At 44.9% G+C, this 22,450-nt stretch overlaps 2 protein-coding genes across 3 annotated transcripts; one reads left to right on the top strand and one right to left on the bottom strand.

The window, feature by feature from the left end:
* Positions 1 to 9,876: 9,876 nt before the first annotated feature.
* On the top strand, positions 9,877 to 14,736 carry EXOSC9 (exosome component 9). Of its 2 annotated transcripts, XM_084518063.1 has the most exons (12): positions 9,877 to 10,031; positions 10,204 to 10,298; positions 10,474 to 10,593; positions 10,696 to 10,798; positions 11,247 to 11,384; positions 11,804 to 11,886; positions 12,168 to 12,300; positions 12,750 to 12,838; positions 13,034 to 13,180; positions 13,389 to 13,576; positions 13,880 to 13,958; positions 14,492 to 14,736. In XM_084518063.1, exons 1-12 carry the CDS (start codon positions 9,966 to 9,968, stop codon positions 14,571 to 14,573), a joined length of 1,323 nt encoding a protein of 440 aa, XP_084374189.1. In that variant the 5' UTR covers positions 9,877 to 9,965; the 3' UTR covers positions 14,574 to 14,736. The 2 variants fall into 2 exon arrangements, with proteins under 2 accessions (XP_084374189.1, XP_084374190.1); XM_084518064.1 differs by lacking the exon at positions 10,204 to 10,298 and having other exon boundaries at positions 9,891 to 10,031.
* Positions 14,737 to 15,119: 383 nt separating this feature from the next.
* On the bottom strand, positions 15,120 to 22,448 carry CCNA2 (cyclin A2). The gene is made up of 7 exons (XM_084518065.1): positions 21,845 to 22,448; positions 21,503 to 21,618; positions 20,946 to 21,169; positions 20,157 to 20,361; positions 19,054 to 19,167; positions 18,416 to 18,549; positions 15,120 to 17,981 (listed from the first exon to the last, which is right to left on the bottom strand). Exons 1-7 carry the CDS (start codon positions 22,299 to 22,301, stop codon positions 17,930 to 17,932), a joined length of 1,302 nt encoding a protein of 433 aa, XP_084374191.1. The 5' UTR covers positions 22,302 to 22,448; the 3' UTR covers positions 15,120 to 17,929.
* Between the last annotated feature and the right edge of the window lie 2 nt (positions 22,449 to 22,450).

The raw sequence follows: 22,450 nt of genomic DNA on the forward strand, positions 1-22,450 counted from the left end.
GCGCCCACAGCTGGGCAGAAAACCCCTGGGCAGGCCCCAGAAGCCCTGAAGAAATGCCAGGCCATGTCTTAACAAGCCCCTCCACATCTCCCTGCCAGGCTGCATCGTGTGCGCTGCCTTGGGGTCCCCCTGCTAGACACAAGGGTGAGGGCGTTGAGGCAGAAGGAGGCCAATTCCTCTCGTAGGGTCTGGAGCTGAAGAGCAAGGCAGCAAGTCTGAGCTGGGCTTCAGGAGGCATTTCCCAGTTTGGGCAGGAAAATACTGAGTTTTCATCCCATGTCCGGTGTTAACATGGCAATTGTATCATGGCAATTGTATCATGTGGAAAGGACTGACTTGAGTACATCAGTCACCCCAAAGAAAGAAAGAAAAAAAAAAAAAAAAAAAAAAACAGAGGAAAAGTATGTGCTTAGCAAAGCTTAGCAGAATAGCTACATCTGCCTTCAGAAAGCAATCAAGGCACCAGCAAAACCAGTTCTAGCAAAGACAGCTGATCTTTTGCAAAAGAATGGGTACCTCTAAATACTTCATTGCTGTTAGTTAGGACAAAGAGTTGTCTCAATGTCTCCTTAATGCAGCATAAATATTAACAAGGCCACACACTACCAGTTACAGTGCAGCTTGCAGGCTCTGCCAGCCTTTAGAAATACAATTCTCCAACTCCTTTCCACCTTCTCTCCTGGCAGTGCTGAAAATCTCTGCCGCTAATCATATGCAGGAGAAACAGCAGCAAGTGTGTACAGCTTCCAGGTCTGGTTTTAAGTTCACATCCATCACGCTCTTTCTAACAGCTACTTGTCTCACATCAGCAGCTACAAAAGTCACTTAGATAATCCAAATTGCTTTTTTTGAACCATTAACCATGTACCCAAAACACTATTAAAAGGAGATGCAGCCTCCTCCTAGGAGAGCATACCCAGCTGTATGCAGTACAGGTCACTTTTGTTGCTTTGCAAACTCAGGAATAATTTACTACTTAAGATTGTGTCTTCTGTTTCTCTCACCCCACAATTTATTTGTCTACATCATCCCAAGAGGAGTCGTCTGACAAATCTTTTAAAGCCATTGGCTCTTCATTGATTAAACAAAATGGTACACATCTTTTGTTGTGAAGTTGGACACTGGGGCCGTAGAAACTTCCAACAAGAGCTCTGGAAGGTGGGACAGGCACTCTCTGCACAAGAGGTGGCCTTTCCTCCCCTCTAAGCAAAAGGACACGGGGCTTCCAGCAGCATCAACCTTCCTTTGGAAGGACATGCAATCAGATACAACAGAGGAGCTGGAGCACCATTCACGTTTCTGCCCTGTGACCACACCAGCAGATGGGAAGGCATTGCCTCCACAGCTGTGCCCTAAAATTCATACTCAGTGTGATAAATTAGTAGGGGTTTGTTCATTGTCCTTGAGAATTTAAAGAATCTACTGAGGAGATAAGGTTTCACAACTCACGGCATTGTAACATGGGGACAAAGCAAGACATCCTGTTTTGCCCCCACCTGAACACAAGCACAACGCATGATCACCGGAGGAAGAACAACGACCCCCAACAACAGACTGCGCAATCTCAGGACAGGTCTCAACAAGTCGACAGGTCTCGACAGGTCTCGACAAGTCTTGACAAGCCGGAACTTCAATGCTATAAAACAGCGACACTGGAAAGGGGAAGTTGCGTGCTGTTGCGGAGCGGAGACTCCCCAGCCGCCCAGCGCTGTTTTGCTTGTGTCTGCTTACTTGATTAATAAAATAATTTCAATAGACCAGTAAATTGTGTGGTCTAATTTATAACAATTTGGTGCCGTGACTCGGATGAAGGCAAATCTGATTGAAAGACCTTCGGAGGGGGCGCCCCGCTGATTTCAGCGGCCTTCGCTAGGACTACTTTCAATCAAACCCTTCACCGACGAACCCAAAATTAGACACAAGCAAATAAAACCGGTAAACCCCAGGCAACCTTTGTGCACGAAGCCCGAACGAAGACCCACGGGGTGGGTAAGTATAGGCCGGTGTTCCGTTCGGTTGGGGTTGGGTATCCCGGAGCACGACATTTGAGACGTCCAAGTGCGGACGAAGCGAGTGCGGACCCCTCGGTAGTGCGGTTCCCACCTCCCGCGAGGGACTGGGCCACGAAAAGGGGGAAGCGTTGTGTGTGTGTGTGTGAAGGTGCTCCGGAAGATGGGACAGAAGAAAAGTAAGCCTTCTGGCCCCATGAGGGAGGGATCCAATACTGTAGGGATACCCTCTGTTCCTTCTGATAGTCCGTTAGGACAAATGATTAAGAATTGGGATGATTCCCCTTTTAGGCGGGGAAGGAATAAAGTAAAAAATGATACATTATTGTGTTGAAGTTTGGGGTGGTAAACAGATTCGAGGAGACCACCTTTACTGGCCTGTATTTGGGTCTTTTGAAGATTGGGTTTGTCAGGCCTAAATATTTATGTTAACTCTAAGGAGCCCTTTAGTTTGGAAGAAAGTGAATTTGCGCACCTCTGGATAAATTCAGATACGAGGACGCATCTATATCCTCTAAAAGAAAAAGGAGGGCGGGATAAAAAGAGAAAGGACTTAGAAGTCCCAACACCACCTCCGCCCTATATTCCACTGCCCGCACCAACGGCTCCCGTCCTTAATGGACTCCCCGAATTAGCTAATCCAGGAGAATCGGAATCGGATCATGAAACACAGGGGCCGGTAACCAGAAGCAGGGCAAGAAATCAGAAATCTGCTTTAAGGGAGGGATTATATCCTCTACGAGAAATAGCGATGGGGGGACCCCAGCCAGGAATGGAATATGTGGCCATCCCCATTAATTCTGGGGATGTCCGAGATTTTAAGAAAAGGACAGGAGGACGGTAAGCAAGCTTTAATGGCAACTGGCATAGTGTTTGCAGCTGCTGAGGAATAATTCTAACTGAAATAATAACTGTACATTGTATATTGTATATATAAAAGCCCGGGCATTTTTGTTAAAGTATTCTTTTATTCATATGTTAATATGTAAATATGTAAATATAAGAACTGCCATTGAGGTGTATGTCTAAGGGAACAAAATTTGCCCAGGCATATTATTGGCTCATCAGGTTTAAATGTCCTCAGTGTAATTGTCAACAGGCAGTTAATTTACAGTGGTTTGATTTTATTTGTGTATCTATATATTGTGAATTTTGGAGGGATTGGGATTGACTAGTAAAGAGCTTCTAGGAAAACAGTGGAATATTAACCACTGTAGATTACAATAGGAAATGTTCAAAGCAAAGAAACCTCGAGGAAAAGCCCCCTAGGGTGTATACTAACACATTGGAGGGATATAGTGGGGTGAGAGTGTACAGAAAGTAAAAGAACTCTTATCAAATATTGTAATCAATGGTGGCCGCTTTATAAACTAGAGGATGGAGCGGAGTGGCCCCTAAATGGAACTATTAATTATAACACCATATTACAGTTAATGTTGTTTTTTGTGGAAAGAAGGAAAATGGGATGAAATATGGTATATTGATTGATATGTTGTTTCAGTATCTTGGAGGGAAAAGGTATGGAATTAAGTTGGACTCTGACTGAGCCTTTTGTGTTGGTATTAGAAAAGTACGGGCTTGAGAAAGATAAAGGAAGTGTTAAAAGGGTTGCTGAAGGTGTTAAAGGTGTGGCATGTAGTATTTAACAGAGCTGTTTGAAATTGAATGAGCAGGGAAAGGTGATGTAGGCATTATCTAAGTAACAGTCTAGAAGTTTTAGTATATTTGCATATTTGCTGTGATGTTTGTTCAGTTTCCCAAGCATCGGGGAGGGGGGGGAACAGCCTGCTCCACCAGGGGCCTCTCCAGCAGCCGCAGGGGGGCTTCAGCTCCAGCGCCTGGAGCGCCTCCTCCCCCTCCTTCTGCACTGACTTTGGTGTCTGCGGGGGGGTTTCTCGCTCTCCCAACTGCTGTTGAGCAGCAGGGTTTTGTTCGTTTGTTTGTCTGTTTGTTTTCGTGGATGTGCTCTCACAGAGGCACGGACTGTGTTGCTATGGCTTGGCTCTGGGCAGCAGTGGGCCCCTTTGGGGCCAGATGAAATTGTCCCTTACCTACCACGGGGAGGTTTCTGGGTTTTTCTCACGGGGGCTGCCACTGCAGTTTCCCACTCCCACCCCCCCCCCCCCCCCCGAACCTTGCCAGCAAACCCAATACACTGGGGCAGCTAAGTCATTACTGACTTGTAAAGCTTCAGGGATTAAATTAACTAATGAAACCCTAAATGTGATGGGGGTAGAAGGTACTGGGATAACAGTGCCACTTTTGGGGAATACTAAGCTGAGACCAGGGGATAAAATGATCACTGGGCAATTATTGTATGTATCCAAGGCGGAAACTAACTTGTTGGGAAGGGATTTGATGATTAAATTGGGCATTCAACTAGTAAATTGTTAGACTGGAATAACAGTGTTATTAATGGAGTGCTCTCAGGCCCTGAGAGCAAACGTATATTCACCTCTGACTGGAAAGACTCTGAAATGGGGGTGGAAGCAACAATATAGGTGGACAATTTTACCTCAGGGGTTTACAGGGCCACCTATCTATTTGGGTAAATTCTAAAAAAGGTTTTGGAGCAATTACAACCTCCCAAGGAGGTATTAATGTTACAAATATGTGGATCATTTTAAGGAAAATCGATACTCCCCAATGGGAGAGAAATGCTGAATAAAGTGATAATGAGGCAAATATTAACTGTTTTACATCAGAAGAGTCATTGGGAGGTGCAAGCAATGTGTGATGTTGTTCTAAGAAAGCATGTCTGTGTAGAAATATATACTTTAGGGAAGCACACATGCAGAGGATGTACTATATGTCAAAAGGTAAATAAAAAAGGTCTTCTGTAACCTATCTAGAGGGGGACAGGAGCCAGGGCTTTGACCTTTCCAAAGTATACAGGTAGACTTTACTGAGTTACTTGTTTGTCCTAATTGACCATGTGACTGAATGAGTGTAAAGCTTTACTGCAAGGCCTTAGAGATTGAGTGGGATTTTCACAGCCCCTGGCACCCCTCTTCTTCTGGAAAGGTAGAGCGAATGAATGGTGAAATTAAGAAACAACTAACAAAACTTATGCTGGAAATTAAGGCTTCTTGGGTAAAATGCTTACCCCTTGCACTGTTAAACATATGGATGCAGCCCAGAACTGATGTAGGAATTTCTCCTTTTGAAATGCTATATGGTATGCCCTATGACTTGGAATTGCCACTTGATCACCCTCAATTCTAATTAAGACTTTGAAAGAGACTCTTTTTAACACCACGATGGGGAAGGCCCCTATGTTGTTTTGCTTACTACAGAAACAGCCCTTTGGACTGCGGAGAAAGGATGGACACATGCCAGCCGTGTTAAAGGACCCATCTGTGACGAGAAGTGGGAGATCGCTCCAGGAAACAAAGACCTGGAGCTCACATTGCGACAAACTCGATAGGTACCGTGGGTTAAGGTAGAGGCTCTCCCCTGAAGAACACTACTGCTGCCGAGAAGAACTAAAACCTCGTAGTTGGCTGCAACCCAACTGACGAGTGAGGCAGAGGAGTGAATAAGTGGGGAAAGAAATGGGCCTCAGCCATTCCTATCGGTATTTGGGGGTTCTCGCACTGATTTCATCCTGCATAGCGACTCAACACCACTCCCACCAACCTTTTAAATGGACTTTAAGTTGATTCGAAGATCAACAGGTTATTGCAACCCAGATAACATCGGGGGGGGGCCAAGCTTTACTTCTACACTATGTCAGCTGATCTCGAGGCCCCGATGCTGGGAATATATGGGATTTTATTTCTGCCCAAGTTCTAACCCGGGAAAGGGGTACTGTAAATGCCTGAACGTGTATTACTGTGCATACTGGGGGTGTGAAACCATTGCTACAGACTGGACACTTGGGGCTGGTCGGGATAAATTCTTACAAGTGGGATATGGGCTGCAAAGTTGTAACCGACAATTGGATCCCCGTTACAGGTGGTGAGGCCATGGTATAGGGTATACAGGAACCTTCCACGGAAATAAAGAAATTTGCAAGGTTCTATATATAAATATAACAAACTCGGACGATACTAGCTGGGTACTAGGAAAAATGTCAGATTTTACGAACACGGAACAGATAGGGGAGGACTCATCCTAATAAAGAAGGGAAAACCCGAGACTTCCAAGGTAGTCGGGCCTAATAAAGAGTTACTAGGGGAAGGTTTGGTTGTCCAGACTGTAAATATACCTGGGACTGCCCAACCTACTACAGTGTTTTCTAATAAGTTGACAGAGTTATCCTTTCCCACACTGCTTCCAAGCATTGTGAAAAAAATAAAGGGGTTGTACCCAAGGAGATAACCGAAGGGTACTGGCTATGTGTAAGTGTTAAGCCCCCATATTCAAATTCTTCCAAGTGCAATTGGAGTCAGGAAATCGGGATAACTTTGACCCAAGTTACGGGAAAAGGTAGATGTATCGGCACAGTTCCAAGAGATAAAAATGATCTGTGCCATGCCACTGAAAATAAATAAATAAATAAATAAAAATAAGAATGGACCAAACACATAAATGGTTAATTCCTGCAAATAACACTAGGTGGGTATGTTCATTGTTGGGAGTCACTCCTTGCCTATCTTTAAAATTGTTTAACACATCTCATGATTTTTGTGTACAGGTGGTCATTATACCAAGGATTCTATACCACACTGAAGAGTATATGTATACCCATCACACAGTGGCTGAATACCATCTGGTAAAGATCATACTGGGGTGGTAAGAGATACAATGACTAAATTGCGGGAAGGATTAGAAAAATGCAAAAGGGAAAATGAGGCTCATCAGAATTGGTATGAATCCTGGTTTAATTACTCACCTTGGCTTACTACCCTGCTATCAACCATAGCAGGGCCCCCTTGTTGTTACTTATATTAACACTGACTTTTGGACCATGTATATTCAATCAAGTAATCGCAATTCTGAAAAGTCGATTAGAAGCTGCTCATCTTATGCTTGTGCGTGCTAAGTATGAATCTCTTGAGCAGGAGGAGGACAACGCAGAAACTTTGATGCTCAGTAAGCAGATATTGCAAAAATTCAATGAACAAAATACGTTTGAAAAAGAAAAAGGAGGGATTGTGATAAATTAGTAGGGGTTTGTTCATTGTCCTTGAGAATTTAAAGAATCTACTGAGGAGATAAGGTTTCACAACTCACGGCATTGTAACATGGGGACAAAGCAAGACATCCTGTTTTGCCCCCACCTGAACACAAGCACAACGCATGATCACCGGAGGAAGAACAACGACCCCCAACAACAGACTGCGCAATCTCAGGACAGGTCTCAACAAGTCGACAGGTCTCGACAGGTCTCGACAAGTCTTGACAAGCCGGAACTTCAATGCTATAAAACAGCGACACTGGAAAGGGGAAGTTGCGTGCTGTTGCGGAGCGGAGACTCCCCAGCCGCCCAGCGCTGTTTTGCTTGTGTCTGCTTACTTGATTAATAAAATAATTTCAATAGACCAGTAAATTGTGTGGTCTAATTTATAACACTCAGAAATGGAAATCCATTTGAACGGTGGAGATGTTTGATGTTTCATGCACAAGCTGTGACACCTTCCCTCTAAGAAATAAGGAACAAACGCGCTTACAGCTGTGCTTCAGATAAAGAGCTTGTTTAAGTGCTCCTCTGGATCAGGGCCAGAATACTCAGTGCCTCGCTGCACCGAGACGGTCAGCACGCTATCTCCTGTTCCAGTCCTATTTCTGCAGGCTGCTCTGCTCACAGTGGTTACCTACCCTCCCATTCAAGTGAAGATGATGTGTTTCAAGGTCTCAGAAGCTTTTATAAAATCAAATGATAAATTATATTATTTAATCTATGTGAAGCCTTTCTTCCCAAGCAATTTTATATGCTGAAACACAGTATGCATCACGCTGTGCATACATGTGTAGACGTGTATACTGGAGACACTGCGGAGAGCAGGACCTGCAGCTAAGCAGCATGGGGCACATAACAGCGAAGGTTACCATGAAAAGAGATCAATTATTAATCTATTTTTATAAGGCCATAAAGCATGGTAGCTGGAGGCTTGCAGTCAAGATGCTGAGATTCTGATGCAGTTTCTTTTTTTTTTTTTTTTATTTAATTCCTCAAATGAGATTTTTCCTCATGGTTCAGTTTGGTAAAATAATCCAATTCAAGCATTTCAGCCTGAAGAGCACTCATCACAAATTAAGAAACACTTCTATGCCATATTAATTATAATAAGTAATAATAAAAATACTAATAGAAAAAAAAAAAAAGTAACTCCACTTTCCTTTCTTATTCATTTGCACTTTTGTGACTGCATCTGTACTCCTTTGCATCATGAAGATGATTAATGGTTTGGAGTATTGGGTGTATGAGGAAAAAAAAAAAAAAAAGAACTATAATATCAAAGCTTGTGTGTATGTGTATGGGTGTATGTGGAGGACATGACTTAAAGGGTATTGTTTTAAAGTGCACGTACATGTTACAACTGCTTCAGTTCAGCTCCAAGTACATGTATGATAACACAGAACCATGTATTCTCATACACCCCTCTAATTGAATGCATGTGTCCCTCTACTGGAAAGAAAAAAAATCATTCTCACAATGATTTATTTTCAAGGTTTAATATATATATATATATATATTTTCTTGAACATGCAAACGAAATACTTCTTCAATACAACTCAAGTGAAATTTGTAGTGAACTTCTGTGAAAGCATTACAAAGGCTTCAGTAAAACAAAGGAAAAGTATTGGTATGATGCAAAAGGATTTACAGTAATACACTGAGCAAAAAGTTTAAATTAGACATTTGAAATGCAAAGCTTATAATTTGTGTCTCACTTCTTTAAGACTCTCTTTTTGGTTATTCAACTTACATATTTACCAAACTTTGACCATCAGTGTTTACCAAGCTTTATTATACACATTGTATCTTCCTGCTAATTATAAATGAAATTACTCCAAATATACTTATCTTCAGTGATTTAGAAACTCTACTTGTATATGAGTTTTCCAACTGTACATGAGTCAAAATTAACTCTGACAAAATGATTTCCTTCTTATCACATCTTAAGGGATTGCAAACCACTAGTACCTAACATTTCCTTTTCATGTAAAAAGTTGTTTCAGCCAAAGCATAGCAGGGTTTAGGGCTATGAATATGGAGCAAACTTGGTCCTAGAGCAGTGTTCTCCCTCAGTGATGGTAAAACTGCCAGAATTTAACCCCAAGACTTCACTAATGAACATCATCACTAAATTTAAGCAATGAAAAAAGCAGAAGCAGGATTTTCCACCTAAGGCCTGCTGTTCAAGGCAGATATCTGATCGGCCATATAGCAGCAGTGAGAGAGAATCTTGCTCCAGAAGTTTCTGTGTTTGTGGCTACAGGAAAAGTTGCCAGTGTTAAATCATTTTGCTTGTTAGTGTTGCTTCTTATGTGGTACCATTTAGGAAAAATGCTTGTTTTTGTCCACCGAGCAAGGTGGTCTGTATAATCTCATGTCAGTATTCTCTTATATTTTTGAATATTCTCTTATATTTTTGACTAAATATTTTTGAAGTTATTGAAATATATGAAAACACAAAATTAGCACGGAGGATCTGACAGCGCTTGTCCTCGCTCACACAAACTTGAAGCTTCTGAGGTGTGCCTCACTTTTTAGTTTGTCTAGAACTTTGCGTGTCAACGAGGTTTGAACAGAAAGTGTGATTAAGACATTGCAACCATTCTGGGTGTTATAAATGAGAAAAGACGGATTGCCGGTGCACCTCAGCCCCGCCTGAGGCGCGGCGGGACGGGGACGCGCTGGCCCCTAGGGGGCGCCAGGCGGCTGCAGCCCGCCCAATGCCCCCCCCCTAACGGTCGCCGCGCGCTGATGACGCTGAGGCGCCGCGCCGCCAACGGCCGGGCCTCGGCACCAACGGCCGCGCCTCACGACCCAACGGCCGCTCCGCCATGAGGGAGACGCCGCTGTCCAACTGCGAGCGGCGCTTCCTGCTGCGCGCCGTGCGGGAGGGCAAGGTGGGGGCCGCCTGCCATCACCCCCCCCGCCCCTACCCCTGCCCCTGCCCCTTCACGCCGCCCCGGGGCCGGCCGCCCCCGCGGTAACCGGCCCCCGCCATGTCTGTCTGTCTGTCCGTCTGTGTGACCCCCTGTCCGTCTGTGTGTCTCTCTGTGTGTCCGTTCCCCACAGCGGCTGGACGGGCGGCAGTGCTACGACTACCGGAACGTGCGCATCTCCTTCGGGCCCGACCGCGGCTGCTGCGTGGTGGAGCTGGGCAGGACCAGGTGGCTGCGGCCTCCCAGAGGGGCACCGCGGGGAATGGGGGGCTGGGGTTAGGGGTAGGCCATAAATTACAAATAATTTATATCATACGGGTGGATGACGAGTCTAATTTCATATCCCTTTATCCAGCAATCTTCTGCCTCATTCTGTAGCTTAGTGGTTTGTTGCCCTCCGCAGGGTTCTTGGCCAAGTATCATGTGAACTTGTGCCCCCAAAGCCAAATCGGGCTACAGAAGGGATACTGTTCTTTAACCTCGAGCTGTCGCCCATGGCCGCACCTGGTTTTGAGCCTGGCAGGTATGTAGCTTTCTTAAAAAGACTTATAAAAGGGCCACTGTTTTGAAGCATGTAAGTGTGCAGAATAATTATATTCAGCTTGGGTTAATTTTGTTTTAACAGGCAGTCGGAGTTACTGGTGAAACTGAACAGATTGATAGAGCGATGCCTGAGAAATTCCAAATGTATAGATACTGAATCTCTCTGCGTTGTTGCTGGTGAAAAGGTATGAAAAACTATCAACTTCAAATGGTTTTAAACTAAAGGGTATGTACAGTCAGTTTTTCAGGTGGTCTGTTTTGTTTCAAAAACTAGAAATTAAGACCTCAGGTTAATGTAAGGCCCATCTGACTATAGGTATTTTTAACTTACAGATCTGTACAGACTTTTTGAAATAATTGGGATCCTGCACACTTGAATATTTCTTTGCAAAACAAATTTTAAGTCGTACTTGACTGTTGTGTATTTTGTCAGATTAACCAGGTTTTAAATCTAGCACGCTTGGTGTCTTGTGTATACCAAGATTTTTCATCCTAATTTCTCAAGGAAAGACACAAAGAATTTACGTTGGTCCTTTTTATGATTCAAAAACAGAAAGTGTCTTGAAAAGCAATAGCTTCTCCGGAATCACATTTACTCATTACCAAGCAGTTACGTTTGTTTTTTTTTCTCAGGTTTGGCAAATCCGTGTGGACCTGCACCTGTTAAATCATGACGGTAACATCATTGATGCTGCTAGCATAGCAGCAATAGTAGCCCTGTGTCATTTTCGCAGACCAGATGTCTCTGTGCAAGGAGAGGAAGTGACAGTGGTAAGTCGTACTAGATGCCGGTATAGTATCTTGGGTAGCTGTTCCTTTCTGTCTGAAAGGAAGGAATTAAATGATGATGTAAGCAGATAAACTCCAGGATACATAGAGTTTGGGAGTGCATGTGTTCCTATTCAAAATGTAAAAGGGTAGTAAGCAAGCCTGCTGAGTGTAAAACTATATCAACTTCAATTTAGGGCAACATTAATTGTAAAAAAAATTGTGATGAACGTGCTGAATTTGCCTATGTAGGTAGTAAACAGGATTATACAAGAAGAGCAATAAGATTGTTAATATTTAGATGATGAATGTTTGCCTTTTTTCTTGCTTGTTATATCTTTAAATACCTCTTGTGCAATACATAATTTTAAAACCAAATGAATTTTGTAAATAATTGTCTTCTGGGCTAATTCTTTTCCAAGTACTCTCCTGAGGAGCGTGATCCTGTCCCCTTGAGTATCCACCACATGCCTATTTGCGTCAGTTTTGCCTTCTTCCAGCAGGGGTAAGGTGTTTTTTCTTCTTAAGTCCTTATTGACAGAAACAACTTATTGTCAGTTCTGCAGAATTAATTTTAAACATAGAGATTTGTAGAAAAAAAAGGCAACTCGACAGACAGATTTCTTAAAGAATTTTATCAAAAGTGAGGAGCCACAGACATACGTATGTGTACTGTGTAGTGCTGGTAGCCAGCTGCTTTCACAGGTGATAAAAACACTTTCTTGGGGGAGTCAAACTCAGTTTCAAACTTATATTGTTGTGTTATATTTAAAATTTTGATTCTAGCACATATTTGTTGGTGGATCCAAGCGAACGAGAAGAACGTGTAATGGACGGCCTCCTTGTAATTGCCATGAATAAACATCGTGAAATTTGTACCATCCAGTCCAGTGGAGGGATTATGCTAGTAATGGATCAGGTAAATCTTTTCCTTGACCGGTCTTTGTCTCAGGTATAAACTGCTTCCTGGCTTGTAATCTTGATATTGCAGTATCCTTAATATTTTGAAGCTAAGGAAACAGATAGCTGTCAGATTTCACTGGAAGACATCAAGTATTTTTAGACCCAGTGGAAGAATGTGCTACTGTGCATCTGTGCTGAAGAACAGATGTAGAAAAGGGCCATTGCTTGGTCAGACAGGCATATTTTTCCCTGTGATTTGGCTGTTGGAGGCTGTAAACAAATTCAGACTGTGTCTTCATGTACAGCTAGAGGTTGTTGTATTAACCTGTTGGATCACCTCATCGTGTATCCGGTCCCTTTTACTTAGATACCTAATTTTAAGTGTTACTCCTGTGATCTGTCCTACAGCTCTAGTTAAAAATCCTGTGCTTTCATCATTGTAAACTGTTGTTGTGTATGTAACAGGTTCTGAGATGCAGTAAAATAACAGCTGTTAAGGTTGCAGAAATAACAGAACTAATTCAGAAAGCCTTGGAGAACGACCAGAAAGTTAGGTGAGTGCTTTGGGAAGGGATGGTGACGAGCATTTAAGAAATATGCTAAAAATTGATGCTAACTTGTAACACGAACAGCAAATTGTGTTTCTTTGTAATTGTTTTAAAGAGCACGTATTTGTATATTTGGACTCTGAGAGAAAACATTCATAAATGTGAAATAACCTTGAAATAATGTCTGTTGTTATTGACTAGGAAAGAAGGTGGGAAGTTTGGCTTTGCAGAATCTATACCAAATCAAAAGATCACTGCCTTCAAAATGGAAAGTGCTGCTGTAGACACCAACAACGTGGAAGAACAAGCAGAAGAAATCATAACTAAAGCTGACCCTCCTTCAGAAGTGTATGTTTTCTGTTTCTTGTCTGGGAAAAAAGCAGACTTCCCCCTCCCCGTGTTAGTCCCACTAGCAGCTAAATGCCCAAGATGTATCCCAGCTCAGGGTAGCCATATAGCCATCAGAGGGAATATCAACATTCTCTTGGGTTTGGTTCTAACTGCTTTTAGGTAACTTAATTCTTAGTGTCTCCAAAATTTTTCTTAACTACTGCAGTTTTGCCACACCAATATTGCACGCTCCTGGGACAGCCCAAATTGGGGAAGGAATAGGGAACTCCTGGGAAGACCTTGAAGAATCGGAGAGGGAAGAGGAAGTGGAAGAGGAGGGTGAAAGTGAGGCTGCCACTTCTGAGTGCCAGAGAATGGAAACGGAGGACACAAGTACGATAAGCAAAGCTAAGGGTGAGTATTCATTTGTCTCAATACTGCATACACTTATAACACTACTTTGTTAATAGTCTAGAATTAAAACGTGCAAGATGTCTCTCTCATAGTTCTGAGTGAGAGTTGGGCTACTTTGACTTCACCTGGACAGGTCTTGTGTTCTTCAAAAGAAAACTTGTTTTCTGTACTATAGCAAGACTGCCGGGTTAAGCACTAGCAATTGTGAGCCTGCTTTTCCCCTTTCAATATCTTTTTAGAAATGCTGTGATTATTAGCTACGGGACTTGTTACAGAAACTGATCTTTTTTTTCCCCCTTCCAGATGAACCTATTGTGCTGTCTGACAGTGAAGAGGAAGAAGTTGTCATCCTGGAACCACAGGAAGTACCGAACAAAACAAGGTAACCGTCATGTGAGATTAAGAGGGGGAAGGAGCTGGTAAGGAATGCCGGGCAACAGAACGATGACAGTCTGTGCTGAGAACTTTGGCAAGGTCAGGAAGGGTCTGAGTTGTTCAAGGGGATTATATAGCAGGGTGAGGAGCTTTAAGGCGGGGCTAGTTTGTTCCCCTCTTGGAGGCCAGGCACCCAGCTGACCTGCAGCTGTTTGAGGTAGTCACATCTCTGTAACTGATGTTAATCCCTCCAAAGGGAATGAGAGTGTACACGTGGATTTGATTCAGCCACTCCTTACAGGTGCTGTAGAGACTTTACAGGCTGCTCTATGGCTAACTTACAATTGTATCTCAGAGAAGTTAGTTTTACTGCTGTATCTCTACTCTAGCCTAAACCTTCACTTCTATTTAGAACATTTTCTAGGAAGTGTTCGAACTTTGCACTGAGCATGGTGAGTGGTTGCACGGTTACAGATGCTCAACCCGTGTTCCTTTGAAATAAAATACACTTACTTGATTAAAAATCTTGTTTGCTCACAGAACACAGACCACCTCGAAACAAGAAAATACAAGTAAGAAAACATTTAACAAAAGGAGGAGAAAGAAGAGAGCTGCTCGTTAAAGTCATCTCTCCTTCAGTAATGTATAATAAATAATCTCGTTTGTTATTACTGAACTTATTTTTGTAGATAATCTCTCCCTCCCCCCAAGCCTGGTCCTGCTTCTATGTCTGTTTTATAAACTTACTGTATGCAGGTTAAAATAAAAAGTCTCTGGAAGTGAAATTCTTTGGTAGCACCTAGCTGCAGCACAGAACACCCAGGTCCCAGGTGTATGATGCATCGTGTTCTGCACAAAACAGCCTCAGCAACTCCTGAATTCTGAAATGAGCTGTAGCTAGTTGAGAGTTCTGTTGGTAAAAGGAATTACAGTTCTGGTTCAATGCCCTGAAGAGCTGCTTTGGATTAGGATAGGTGTTAACGCAGTGTGGAACGGTCTTCATATGGGGGAAGTGGTGTGCTGTGCCTGTGACCTTTCCCCAGTTACTCCATACCTTAAGGCTTAGTACAAAAAGCAGCAGAAATGCAAGTGCTTGACAGCAAAGGACATCTGGCCAAATCCCAGGAGGTTGGCAATGCTTTCTGTATACAGGTAACTCATACTTCAGTAAGTTTTATAAAAAGTTTAATTAAATATTACATGCAACAGACATGAATGCTTCTTGAACTATATTTAAAGACTTGTGCTGAGTTTAAAATGAGGCAAAACAGAAGAGGTTTCCACAGTAGTTCACCTGCCTGTTTTGTTTGAAGACCAAGTCACATTAGAAACGTGCACATATTTACAAGAGCAGTTAGGACTATTTTACATACAACCACTGATCTTTATGAAATACAGGCAAGAGAAAAGTTACGGTCACATATACTGTATCCCAGAGTTACTTTTAGAACTTAATGCAAAAAAAAATAATAATTGTTGTTCCCTGCCCCTCCAGGAGCTAATCCAGTGCATTTGCTTAGTGTCAGTTCTTCCAATCCAAAATTGTTGTCAAGAGCACGAGAATGAGTGAAGATTTTCTTCTTCCGTAGCACCACTGTTCTGATTCTGTAGACCTTAGACTTCTTCAGGAAAAAGAACGGTGTGTTTTGCCACTACTCTTTCTATCTTCTTCATACGTAACAGCTTATACCCTACATCCGTAGAGGCTTTATTTTGAAAAGAAGCAGAGGACTCATAGGGGATAGGCAAAACACTAGGACAGCACAGCCTGGGATTTTTTGGACAAAGCTTAGTTGCAAGAGCTAGAATTTCCTTTAAAATTAGGTTTAGAAAATGAAAGCTGTAAAGAATGATATTGCAGTAACAAGAGCAGCCAATACAGATGAAGGGACATAATCACACTGGGCAAAAAGGCCAGCCTAGGACTGAGGCTTATTTTTATTTGTTAAGGCTGTAGAGGAAGCTGTGTCAGACACTGTATGCTAAAACCAAAGCTTAGGGAGCAGGGGAGAACTTTTCTCGGTGCTATGGGACATTAATTGAATGGCTTCTATCCAAAACAGAGCAAGGCGACATTTCATTAAGTAGTAAATACTACTACCATGAACAGAAGCCTTTTGACTTCAGTACTAATACGTGCTCTTTGCCAGGGTTCATAAGCGTTCCTTAAACTGCTCATCTTCCACAGTTTGTTACCAGTAGATGGCCAGCCACCATTTTAGGTTGACTTTCCAAGGTCACCAGCTGCTGTCACAGCCATGGCACACACATTGTGCTATGTACACACTCCGTCTCCTGCAAGGTTAGAGCATTTCCAATGCCAAGCACCAGACATGATACACTGTGCAGTTTTTCCCAACTAGTTTTTAGCTTTTTCCAGCGGCAAGGTACTGAACTAAGCTAACTGATGACTACTGGAGAACACAGTAGCCCAATGAAACATGGCTCTTCATTAAATATTAGAACAACGCACACCCTAAGAAACTAAGATTAGCCAAAGAGGCAGCCTCTGCTGCACCCATCTGCCTTAACCCAATGAGCGGCTGCCTCGTGGCTAGAGCACTTTTGCAGCTGAGTTGGTCCATGAAGGGCTCAGGCTGCAGAACAAGGGGAGGCAGGACAGCAGGGTCTTAATTACCAAATCAAGGCGTGTACATTGGCTCACCATAACGCATGCCTGTCTGCTTGATAGAGGTTGGTATTTTTCTTTAATTACTATTTTTTAATATAGCCCTCACAAACTGCTTCACACCTAAGTGGAATTCATACTGCTACCATTAGGTGTACGGATCCCCAGTGCTGAATCAACTCCTGGTTAAAGTGGCACAGGTTTCAGCCCTTGCCACAGCTGTAGAAATGAATTCCAATTTAAGATGGTAGTGCTAACACTCGGTGATTTTAAGGTATTGGTAAGACCACTAATATCAGATGTAAAATTTGTTTATTTGCCAGCCTGGAAATGGCTCTGTTAAACCCACTTCCACGCATTCGCTACTGTAGATACAAAGAACAGGGGTAGGGGCACATCACTCACTCCATTGATACAGGTTGAAGGTAGACGTCCATTTCATCTAGTGACACTTATGTGCTTCTTTGCTCATGTAACAGTTCCAGTAACTAAGGAGTAAGACCAGTTGCTTTACGTTTTTGCTGCACGCCACAGAGGAGCCACTCCCCAGTGAGAAGGCTGTACAGAATTTGTACGCTCCTGCATGTAGCCTGCACCCTCAAGGACATCGCCTCCTCTCAGGGGCACAGAGCAGCAGCTCACACCCTGCAGCTGTAACGCTTCACCACCTCTGAAGAGGCGCAAGCTCAGCAGGCTGGTGGCTTGAGCGCTCCTACTAGACATGGACAGGCTGGGGGGACAGCTGAGACATTAGCGGGAATGTTTTCTGCATACCCTAGTCCTAGCCGCGCAGTCCCTGCAGCAGAGCACCCAAGCAGATGAAGAGCTGGCAAGCATTAAACACAAATCACGGCACAGCCTAGGCAGTCTCACAGAAGGCACTTTCAGGGAGGTGTTCTCCTCGTAGCTATAGCGTTTCTTCCAGTATTATAGCTGTTAGGCCACATTTTGGATCTATACTAAGTCTCAACGTAAACTAGACAGTACAAAAATACTGCTCCGGAGTCCAAGTCACTCTTGGAAGGAGAAAAAGCCCTAGTATCATAATAATGCACTGCTAGTGGTACTGTCTAATCTCTACGTAGAGAAGCCGTCTGACTTCACTTGGTCTGCATGGTTAATCCTGTGCTTGAAGACAACATTCTTATTACAACACAGCGAAGTATTTTAACAAGATTGCATGTACAAAAGATTTACATTAAAACCACATACAACTAACTTCATAATTAAGCTCATCAGAACCTGTATTAATATTTTGAGTGATCACATCTAGAATTCTGAACCATTTTTAAAACTGTACATCATTTTCTTGTAATATACATTTCTCTAAAAGATCAGTCTCTTGATCATTACAATAAATTTAGTGTCTCTGGTGGGTCAATAAGTGATACTCCATGGTACCTAGAGAGGAGGGAAAAAAAAGATGCAGGATGTAATCTCGCTCAGGTGCTCTCTGCTGTAAAGAATAACACAGATACTGCAGCAAAGCACGTGTCTCACACAGCACAGCCAGCAGGAAACATTTTGGAGCTCCTCAGCCATCATGCCAACACAGATTTTTAGGAGCTCCTGCCCACCAGTTGCAGGAATTTCACAAGAACTCCTCCGGTGTCTACCTGACCGCTCAGGCAGCGCTTTGGGCAGTGCCCGCAGGCCTGCTGACCAGGAAGCACTGCTCGGAGAGCGCTGGGCAGAAGCCTTGAGAAGTCTTGTCACCACTTCACTTAGGCCTGGTTCAACTTCAGTTAACTCCCCCCAGCCCTCGTTAGGCCATCACGTGCTAGAGCAACTCCAGCGTAACTACGTGCTTGCTGCACGGCCCTACCAGTACTTACTTCGTACTCTTGTACTTTTCCCGTATGGACTGTTGTGTGTGTTGTGCTGCTTTGAGGTAGGTCCTGTGTAGGTCCATGAGGCAAGGCTTGATGTGTTCAAGGGTGTAGCCTGTCACTTTGCACAGAGATTCAGGCTGAGAAAAAAGAAAGGCAAGAGGAGCATTTGAAGACGTTTCTGTCACACGGATGAGCTGGCAGAGGTTTTCAGCTTCCTATTAAAACTGCGCTGGCCTAGTAGCTTGAGATAATGAGGCTCTGCCAAGCACCAAGTAGCTTGATACCCGCTGCTCTGACCAGCAGTTCCTGTAGGTTTACAGCAATCCTGAAACTCTCGTATTCTTTACAAGGCAGAAGCTGAAGGATTCCTTGTCCTGCCCACTTCCTCATCCCACGGAAGCTGCTTACAGCTCTGAGGAGGATCCCCAGAACAGTGCCTCCACAGATGCCTCTGTGCTCCCAGAACGGCTCCCCCCCTTATTCCAATACCACGGGAAGCAATCCCTCCCTAACAGGCTACTGGCGCGGAGGGGCTGCGACTGCTGCAGCCCAAACTGAGCGCACAGCTTGGGACCAGCGCTCAGAACTTTGCACAGTACACCAGGCACGCGTGCAAAGGCTCAGGGCGCAGCGCTACGTACCCAGGTTTGTCCAGTGATCGTGTAGCCTGCTAGGTGAAACGCTGCAGCAGCGATAACTGACGGCAGGTATTTCAGGTAGGGATCAGCATCAATGAGAGTGAGCTCTCCCAGATACTGCAAGACAAGAGCGAGAATTGTCTGCTTCCGAAAGGAAGTAGAAGAGCATTCAACAGCTTCATTAGGACCATTAATTAAGCTTCCAGTCCTGCCACCGCATGGAGGAGCAGCTTTTACAAGTTTCCACTCAGAGCTGGCCCACAGGTTTGCTCCTTTCAATTAATGCAGCTACTCTCCTCAAGACAAGGTTGACACTGATAAAAGCAGGCAGTGGCACAGACAGAGAGTGAGTGCACCGAACCACCTCTGGCTCTGAGCATCTCTAAACAGCAACAAAACATGACGAGTACAATCACAAATACTTCACTTCCAGCATCTACTGTAGCCACTGTCAAACACTGTTCTCAAGCATGCTTTTCCAGCACCACATCTTCTCTTACAGGCATCTAAGATCAAGAGGATCAAGAGGGAAAGGTGCAGTCTGGTCTGACCTCTGCACAATCAGACAAAGGCTTCCATTTTCAGGAGCTCTGGTACCTGCAATACAGTTAGGATGTCAGGTAACTTCAGCTGAGACTTTGTCTGTGCTCTGCTGGGAAACTGGCCTCAGGATTTAGAGCTCACTTCGAGTTAAGGGGAAAAACAGAAGTCCTTTCTGCCAAACAGGTGGGTGGGTGTGTGTGGCAATGTTAGACAGGAACGAGGGAAGTACCCAGCAGTGAAACAAACCCTGGATTAAAATTCATCAATCTGGGCCTGCTCTGAGATAGCATTCATGCTTGGGCCCAGCCAAGTGCCAGACTGCAACAGCAGTGGAGCGCCTCGAGCAGTAGCAACAAGACCTTTGTCTCCAGGAGTGCAGCACCACTTCTGGAGGAGCACGCAGCACACTGTGCACACTCACACGTGTAAAAATACCAGGAGATGAGAAAGTCTGGACAGAAGAACCCCGTGCCATTGGTTTTCTACAAATACAGATCCTGTGAGGTGCGTTTGTGATAACGTAACTCTCAAGTTGCACAGACCAAGCTGCTAATTATTCTTACCATCGATAAGCTCTCAACTTTAGCATTTGTCTGCTGATGCAGGAAATACTGAGTGAGGAACTGGTTGATTGTTGGAGCTGCCAAGTCAAACGACAAAACCTTCAAAATTAAGTGCTCCATCCTTAGAACTTGCTTCTTGTTGTAGGTGTCATCCGTGATGTAGACGAACTCTGCTACTTCAGGAGGGTAGATTTCCTCAAACTTTCTGCCATGAGAAACGGTTAAGAGCAAATATTTAGGTACTGAAGAATCAGGTAACTAGCAACATTTAATGAAAACCAGCATGCCAAATTAAATTCTGACTTGTGAAGTAGCCAGGTACGGTTACTGAGTAAGTTTACTGCACTCAATTCAGTAGGTCTTGAATCACCAGAACTTGAAATCAGAGAGCGCTACAATAGGCTGCTTTTGTGGGACTAAGCAATTTGGGACTCAAGAGTTACTAAAACTCCAGACGAACCCATTAGAGTAATAATTGGTGCAGGAAAAATCCTGTGTCTTTGTGCGCATTTCCTCAAATACCATTAAGAAGCACTTTGCTGCTGCAGCTAGAATCCTTGCATTTGCATGAATTCTTGCATTAGGCCCATCTACGCAGATATCCCAGAACCATGCTTGCAGGGCTTCACACAGGTTGCCAGGCTCTGAGGTAGAAAACTGCTGCCTTTTCACCTAGTGTGAAGCCCTCTGTATTCAACCCAACTACAAGCATCAAAAATGTGAGAGCCGCAAGATTTCTGTCTGTATGAAACCAGCAGGAAGACTTTTAAACTACGGAATTTCACTTACGATGCAAGCAGCATAGCTGCAGTACCCACAAGCTGGAGTTTTCCTCTTAAAACAGACATTGAAGAAAGAAACCTATCGATGTAGTTTACAGCTAAGTGCAGGGTTTCGTTCTGCAATTTGTATTCTTCTCCAACCTCCACCAGCCAGTCCACGAGAATAGCCCGCATGTTGTTTGTGATATCAGGTTGCTTCTTCATGTAGCCTATTTTAGGTTTGCACTTCACCTGTAGGTTTAGATGACAGACAAGACTAAGTTTGGACAAAGTGCCTGTAGGGAAACATTTATGCTCCATTTACCACAGGTAAAGAGATTTTTAACAGGTCAGAAGTGAGCAATGGTAAATGCAGCATCAATTACTCAGTTTCTGTAATCTTCCTAACTTGTGTTGAGTGCATAGCAGTCAACTTTATGACGAGAAACTGGTCTTGTGTTCGCAGCAATAAGCACAGCATTTAGCTATTTCAACCAAGCTTTATTTTAGTCACTGGAGCAGTAACTAGTGTTTAGATTCCCCCCAGTAAGCTGCATGCAAACAAGAAAATAGGCAGCATCTCACCTCCATTTCCCTAAGGTAGGTATGGATATCAGTGATATAGTCAGGCACATTGTTAACGTTTGGTTTTTTCTCTTCCACTTCTGATGTTATCGAAATATCCATAATACTTGGAGAATCTACATGGAAGACAACAGCCACGTGAGAGCGGGCACCTGGCAGCGCAGGGCACTGCCCTGTCCCCAACACGCGGGTGGACGGGGGCTCCACCAGCGTTTGGGCTGTCACTGAGGAGAATGTGGGGAAGCCCAAAGGCTGCTGCAGGAAGCTTTGTGCTCCCCTGGGGATGGAGGGACGGGGGATGGCCACCCGCGGCTCCCTCCCTGCCCCTATTCCCCCACGTACCGCAGCTGAGCTCCATGGCGTTGCCCAGCGGCGCCAGCGGCCGCCGCTCCCCGATGGCCCCGACGGCGGCCCGCAGCCCGGCGCCGAGCGCTGCCTCCTCATCCTCCTCCTCACCCTCCTCCTTCCTCCGCCGCTGCGCCGCGGGGCCGCTCCGCCGCCGCTCCCCGTCGGGCTCATCCCGGTAGACGCTGAAGGGCTGCGGCTGAGGCGGCTGCTGGGGCTGCGGCGGGCGGCGCCTGGTGCCCTGCTCCCCGCCGCCCGCCGCTGACAGCTCCCCGCCGCCGCAAAATGGCGCCCGCCCGCCGCCCGCCTGCTGCTGCGCGCCCCGCAGCGGGCCCAGCGCCACGCGGGAGGCGGCGGCGGCGGCAGCGGGCGGCGGCAGCGGCCCCTTGGCGGTGGCGGCGGGGAGCGGGGGGACGTTCTCCTGGTCCTCGCGGGGCTCCTGCTCCGCCAGCATGGCGGCAGCGCGGGGAGCGGGGCGCGGGGAGCGCGGGGCGGCTGCAGCCCGGCCTCCCGCCGCCGCCCGGAGTGGCGCCGCGCTCGGCGTTCAAGCGGCCCGCGACTCTTGAACGGGCCAATGGGCAACGGGGGCGGCGCCGGCACCGC

The sequence above is a fragment of the Aythya ferina genome (assembly GCF_964211825.1).
Source record: "Aythya ferina genome assembly, chromosome: 4".
In the NCBI taxonomy this organism is placed as follows: Eukaryota; Metazoa; Chordata; class Aves; order Anseriformes; family Anatidae; genus Aythya; species Aythya ferina.